This window comes from Copadichromis virginalis, linkage group LG7 (assembly GCF_057382275.1).
Source record: "Copadichromis virginalis isolate Kocher_CV1m ecotype Utaka linkage group LG7, C_Virginalis_male_GT1.1, whole genome shotgun sequence".
NCBI lineage: Eukaryota > Metazoa > Chordata > Actinopteri > Cichliformes > Cichlidae > Copadichromis > Copadichromis virginalis.
This window is the reverse complement of record NC_140624.1, coordinates 55,941,541-55,949,059: the sequence shown is the minus strand read 5'-3', so window position 1 is coordinate 55,949,059 and position 7,519 is coordinate 55,941,541. Positions and strand designations below refer to the sequence as shown.

The following is a 7,519-nucleotide window of genomic DNA, read 5'->3' as shown; positions in this document are numbered from 1 at the left end:
TATCAGGTTGCCATTCATCTACTTTATCATGATGGGAACAGTTGTGTTCCTAATCCCTTGCATAGTGATCATTGTAGCCTATGCTATGTTGCTGAAGGCTCTGGGGACAAGCATGGAGGAAAGTACAGCATCAAAGAACCGACACAAAGTTGTGGTGTTGATCGGAATCGTCCTGGTGACCTTCCTTGTGTGCTTTATTCCCAGTAACATCATGCTGCTGGTGCATTACGGTTTACAAAAGAACAGTATAGGAAATCATGGTTACAACGTCTACATCTCTACTTTGTGCTTGGCAAGTCTCAACAGCTGCCTGGACCCATTCATCTACTACTTTGTGTCTGAGGATTTCAGAAACCATGTGAAGAACACTCTGCTGTGTAGGAGCAGCAGGGCTGTGGAGCAAATGAGAGTTTCCTTCAGTTCCATGAAATATTCCAAGAAGAGCAAAGCATACGTGTCAGATGTTGGGACCACGCAGAGCAGCACCTGTTAGTGAGAAAAGGAGAGGAGAGACTCTGATTCCAGGCCTGGTTGTGCTTTTACAGTGTAAACACTGTAAACAAAAAAACTAAAAAAACACATACCAGATGGACTCTGGTAACCAAAGATGAACTTTTATTTATAATTTGAGCCGCTTGGCATTAAAATGTGAAATGTATATGAGTGCCTGTGTTACGGGTCCACACCTGCTTCATACTGACATGCAGAGCTTTGAATGGACTAATGTGCTTCTTCCTGTGGTTTTGACTGATTATCTTTGAATATCAATAGAAATGTAATTTAATATGAATGACATTTATACTATAGACACATTAACCTGTTCAGAGAGCTTGTAAATATATTGATTTTTATGAGATAAATTTGCTTTTTTTTATATACACACACAATTCATGCATCCAGCAAGTTTTATTTTTGTCATTTTAAAGCCCTTTTATCACGCTTTTGCTTATTCAAAACAAAAAAAAATGAAGGGAGAACAGTTGACATTGTTACTAAGTTTCTTAAATAAATGGTAAAACAACAGGATTTAGTATCTGTGAAACTTCTTTTGTGCTATTACGTAACTGATAACGTTCCTGTGACTCGTGAGTCACTATTCTCATTTTCGTCCTGCATCTGGATGAGACGCAGTGTCATTGATGAGTCTCGGGCAGTAATTCCTGGAATGTTGTTGTGCAGAAACTCGGTGCAACTTCACACAGTGTAAAGGCCAGCGTTTTAAGCTTGAACTTTTAATGTTCACTCCTGTTCGGTAAATGAGCTTAGAGTGGAGAGTGTTGAGGAATGATTAACAGATCAGTGAGGACGACCTACATATAATTGCATTTTCTACCGAGTGGTTTTAGTGGCAGACTAGTTTCACTTCTGAAACATAAATAGCTAGTTTCACGTCATCTTTATTCATTTGGTTTAACCCAGTTAGTGTTTTGTATTTTATAAAAAAAATTAATGGCGTGCAGTCCTCTTAGAGGCCAGTATTGTTACACTTTTTTTCAGTCGACATTGCCAGCGTCTAAAAGACAATATGGTCAACAAATGTATAAAGGGAAAATCTACTGCAGTCTTTTCTCTGTAGATAAGGAGTAGGTAAACTGCCGTGGTTCAAACACTGACCCCACCCATTTACCTGCCACCATCCCCCCCAGGTACACGTACACACACAAACAGGCCAAGAATGCTGCTTCCCATTTAACGACTGGTTGTGGGAGCGCTCTGAGGTAAATGATTGTTATGGAGTGTCACCTTACCTTTTGTCAGCGCTCTGTGTAAAATGCGTTCTTTGCACATGTTGGGGGCAGGGACAGGACACACCCTGCCCTGGTTGCATTCACGTAGCTCCACAGACAGGCACAGGCACAGACACAGTTCCCGTTTATTCAAGAACCACTTGTTGGATTTCCTCTGAGCAAAATTATTTTTAACAAAGTGTTGCGTGACTGGTACAGAAAACTGCTAAAAAAATAGGACTCAAAGATGGGTTTTATGGATATGGCTTCAGCTTCTATAAATGATGAGTTTAAGCTCTTTTATATTTTATATTACTGGTTTCATGAAGGTAGGACTTGGTTGTGAGTCTTTAAAGTTAGGAACTTATGAAAGGACTCACATTTTCTGAAACAGAATTCATGTAGAAAAGGCTGGAAAGGCTCCAATTATGATGGTTTGTTCCACATCACATTTAGCTCTCCAAATAGTCAGTGCACAGGTTCAGTCTCAACGCAAATGGCTGCAGTGATTCTGTACTTCTGTTTAATATGATTACAGTACAATGTGTTCCATTGTTGACCTTTACAGTGGTGGATATCAGACAATATGCAAGATGTACAATACTCTGCAAATGTCTTGATCGCCACTTATTTTTTTTTGAATATGTTGCTTCCAATGAGCCAGACTTCCATGTAAATTTGTATATGTAAAAGACTGCTATTGGTTGCTGTTCATTCTGCAACTCATTTTATTTACCGAAAGACCTCACGGTTTCCAGCTGGGCCAACTAGAAAAGAGGAAATGCAGCCTGTGGTTTAAGCCAAAAGACTTCCACTTAACAGAAGTCTGGTTTTATGTTATTAAAGTAAACAAAGAATGCAGACAGTGAGCATGGTGGAAATTTCACTTTAACCTCTGTGTGCGTAAGACTTTTTTTTTTTTGAATGATCTGCCTATGCTGGAATAATGGCAATAACTACTGCTACATTTAACTAGCAGTGAAGTAGCAGTGCGTGAGACCAAATAAAACCAATGGCACTGTGGTTATGACATGCTGAACCGCAGACAAAGCAAGCTTTGTTTCACATGCAAAATGTAAAATGGTGAAAATAAATTTCTCACGCTGAATTGGTGCCACCTTAGACTCTTAGGTGCCTAAAACTTTTTTGAACTGAGCAGTTTCTTTCATATTACAGGCCTGCTTATAGTGTACATCAAAGGTTAGTGAGGGTCTCAGTTTCTCCGAAACTATTCTAATGGTCACCAAACCATGCCTTTATTAATATAAACATCTTTATTTACCCCACACTGCTATTTTTTGGGGGGTTAATAATATTCAGAGGGTAAAATAAGTAATGAACACGCCATCAATTTTCTAAATAAATATATTTCTAAAGTTGCTATTGACATAAAATTCTCACCAGATGTCAGTACCAACCCATGTGTTCCACCCATATAAAGAAATAAAATCACAGATGTTTGTGAATTAAGTTATGTGTAAGAATGAGAAATCACACAGGAAAAAGTATTGCCTTTTTGCACCTAAGTAGTACATTGACATAATTACTTTCTCCCATGTAACTGACAGTCTGCCTCGAAGAGATAATTTATGTACTCCTGATAAACTGGTGTCTTAATACAATTATGGACTTCACTCCTTTGAAAATTCACAGAACTGTCAGACTCTCTTTCATCCACTATGTTCCCTGGTTCATGTATCAGGAACACATGCACCACAATAAGGATGCCCTGTCTACACCTTAATTTGAATATTATACAACACTCATCAGGTCTGCTCAAGGGAATACTAGGACTCTTTCCTCCTGACTGTTGGGGAAATATCTGGATTTATTAAGAAATCTTAATAAAGACCCATTTCTCACTCAAGTGGCTAAATCCTGTTTATCTTCTCTCTGTCTTTAGCTGATATTATTCACTCTTCCCTAATATCTGGCTTTTTCCTGCACTGCTTAAAGCAATGATAATGCCAACTCTTAGGAAACCCCATACAGACCCTTTCAAATAATTATTGTCCATATGCTAATTTACCTTTGGGAAATAACTCTTGTTGTTTAGATCTAACTTCAACTTATTAGCAATCATCTTTTTGAATTATTTGATAAATAAAATTATAAATAGATAATCTGGTTTTCAGCCACTTCATAGAGCAGGGGTAGGCATGGTCAAAATCACAAATGATCTTCTGTTGGCAGCTGACACTGGGCTGTTAACCAAATGCTCCTTGATCTGAGCTCTGCCTTTGATATTGTCTCTCATGATATTCTTTTAAATAAGGCACTTTCCATGTCATGTTGTAAATTGTAATCTCAGATTGTAATCAGGTATGTACAGTTAAAACATCTCACATCACAAGCTTCCCCAGTCATCCCTAGTGTTCCCCAGGGCTCTTTCTTAGGCCCCGACTCAATTTGCTATTCATCAGTAAAGGGGCGACTTACATTTTTATGGCAGGTTTTACACGTCTGCCCAGAGTAAACCATTTGTTGGTGTGTCATGGGTTTCACACCTTAGAATTAGAAATAGAGTTTGCATAATATTGGTAAGCCACAAAAAAAAGAGAAAAAAAGAAAGGAAAGGAAGATAGTTTAACCAAAAAGAGGCAAGAATTAACCACCAGATTTAATTAAAGGTCAGAAAATAGAGCAAGTACAATCATATAAATATCTCGGGACCATAATAAATGAAAAACTGAACTTTGATCAAAATTGCAAATCAGTTTGTAAAAAGGGTCACCAGCACCTTTATTGTCTTAGGAAACTTGTTCACTTCCACATTGACCAAAAAATTTTAACTTTGTTTTATCGTTCTTTTATTGAGTCTGTTTTATCCTTTTGTTTGGTGGCATGGTTTGGTCAGACCTCTGTCACAGAGAAAAACTCTCTAAATCAGATAGTGAGATGGTCCAGTCGTCTGATAGGTGAGCCACAGTCTTGTTTAGCCTCCCTGTACTCTAAGCAGGTACAGAGGATGGCTTTATCAATCCTTAAAAATGGTTCCCATCCTCTAAGGGGTGAATTTCAGCTTCTTCCCTCAGGAAGGAGGTTTCTATTTCCGAGATGTAGGACAAAGCGTTATAAAAATAGCTTTGTCCCCGTTGCTGTCACTGAATTAAATAAAAACTGTTTTTGATTCGAAATATCAAAACTACTATATATGTGCCACAGTGAGTTTTATATATACTAGGTATGTGTGTTTTTAAAGGGATGCCAAATGCTGTCATTTTTCTGTAAAGCAAATTTACCTTGCCTTTGGGTATAAATAAAGTTACCTTGACCTTGAGAACCTGGTTTTAATAAAGCACAGGAGTGTTGGATGTTACAAAACAGTGTGCTATTGAACAAGGTACAAAATGTTCAAAATGCATGAAGATTTTGCATTTTGAAATGTCCAAACTGGTGAAGTTAAACTGACCTTTAATCGAGTTTAAAACAAAAAGTCAAAGAACTTACAGATGCTGTGACACAGGAGAAAGGACACACTAAAGCACAAACACAGAAGGGTCACTGTTTTTATACTTTAGCAAGATGCTTACTTCTGCTTTTCTGCATACCTCATACACAGTTTAAATTCATTGAAAGGTCGTATGCCTACGTATGGTATAGCTGGAAACACACAGAATACAGACACTGATGTTGTACAGATATGCCTGCTTAAAACTGTCACGTGGTTAGCTGAAATATGTGTAACCTCTGTTGTCAATAAGAGTGAGGCGGACGCAGAGGAATTGGAGTTGCTTGGACAGGCGAGTCGCACTCACTGCTCTCCAACGCTCCCCTCGCAAGTAAAATGTACACTGGTGTCTGTGTGGTTGCTTTCAGCAACAGGTTCTGTTTACCAGCAGGGTCCACTTAAACCCAACATAAATGAATTTTCATAGATCATTAATATGAATCACAGAAGAGATAACATAGTATCCTCCTCCACATTACTGTGATAAAAAGAACACTTTTGTATTCATAACATATTTATTGGACCTATTTATTACATCTTTCATTAAGCTGATTGTAAATACTGAACACAATCATGATATAGCAAGGTCAGTATTGCCCTACAATACAGATACCGGTATTTGAAGATGCAGGATTTTAGGTAACACGTAATTTTGTCATAGTTGTACGGCTTTAATTTGGCTTTAACAACATCTAGGACAAATAGTTGACTTTATGACTGATGTATTGGGAGGAAATTTTAAATTATGAAGTTCCTGTCCTGACCATAATAAAAGAGGTTGTTTCATAGCAGTCATGCACTTTACTCTGCCTCCCCCCTATGCTGAGCAAATGCACACATGCATACACAGATCTATTTGAAGTATACCTCTGTCTATACAGGAAGAGGTACACCTCGTCTAGTTATAAATACAACACATTTTGTACATTTGTCATCTTTTACGTAGCATGCTTATACCACTGTGACCTTTGCTGTATAAATATACTACCTGCAACTCTTGCAGGTTTCAAACTAGGACTTTAAGTTAAAAACAGCAGGGGTCAGCACAGGTCAACAAGAGCATGGGAAACAGGTGGGATCACAGCTGTAACTAATTACGGTCCGAAGAGACCAGAGCCAAAAGACTTTTCACATATGACAAATGGAATTAAAGGGAATTAAATAACACGTCACCTAGAATTAAGCAATCACATGTTTTGTCTCAATAAGGATGTTGTGACAAAACATTAGCTCATTTAACAAATAATTTTTAAAAAATGCTTAAACCAAAGGAAGTCATTCTATTTCTGTTACACATTTAAACACACTTTAAACTAGTCTAAAGGTTGATCCACCATCTGGACACTTTTGTATTTGTATTTGTATTTTGTATTTACTCTAACTCATTTGGCCCTTATATAAGTCACTATTTTATAGTTTAATTCACTCTAAATTCACTGTGAAATGAAAAAACAATTTTTTTTAGAGATATAGTCACACTACACACGGTGATCACAAAGAATATAACACATGTCTGTCCAATACAGCACTCAGCAGTGAAGTAGGATAAGTAGTTTCTTCAATATGAGTTGATAATTTAATGGCAAAGTTGTGATTGTAGGAATAAACTTTATTTTAATAAATGTCTGAATAATTTTTTCACCACTGATTTGACTTCTTGTCATTGCCCCACTCATGTCATGGTTTGTTTTGCACACCGCCAACATCTGTCATTCCACCTCGCAGACACCTATGTTCAATCCACCTCCTCCCCATCTCCATGTTACTCGGGCTCCATCCGAGCATCCAACTCGAGAAACCTCGGTCAGAACCAGGCTCAGGGAGGGGCGGCCATCTGCTGCGACCGGTTGGGGTGAGAGTGTTAGGATGCCTGGGTCGTCGACCCAGGGTTTTTGAGTTTATGTTATTATTTATAATTTCTAGTTTTTGGTTTCTTTGAGTTCCGTCTTATGGCTTATGTCTCTGTCTTCTTTAGTTGCTCTGTCTCCCCTATCACCTGCATCCCCTTGTCTAGTTCGCGTCTCTATGTATCCTTAGTTCCTATATCCCCGTGTTCAGTCAGTGTTTGTGTCTGCCCTGGTCCCACGTCTCTATTCCCTCTGTAGTGCCTGCATGTGAGTCTGTGTTATGTGTTTCCTGTTTTACTTTGAAGGTCTCTGTCTTAGTGTGTTCAGTTTACGCTTCCTTTTGTCTCGTCAGTTCTGATTTGCCCCAGCTGTATTTCCCTCCTGTTATTCATTCCCTGATTGCTCCCTCTGTGTATTTAAGCCCTGTGTTTCTCTGTGTCCGTGTCGCGATCTACCGTTTACCAAGCTGTGTGTTTTGTCATTTTTCTAGTTTA

The 7,519-nt window shown here is 38.3% G+C and overlaps 1 protein-coding gene across 1 annotated transcript in view; it reads left to right on the top strand.

Annotated features, from left to right (window-relative positions):
* f2rl1.2 (coagulation factor II (thrombin) receptor-like 1, tandem duplicate 2) overlaps positions 1-1,023 on the top strand; it is a 2,306-nt gene extending 1,283 nt beyond the window's left edge. Inside the window, exon 2 of the mRNA XM_085464307.1 lies at positions 1-1,023. This exon is cut by the window's left edge and continues 598 nt beyond it. Within this exon, the coding sequence (XP_085320433.1) occupies positions 1-493 (493 nt within the window). The 3' untranslated portion in view covers positions 494-1,023.
* Positions 1,024-7,519: the final 6,496 nt, after the last annotated feature.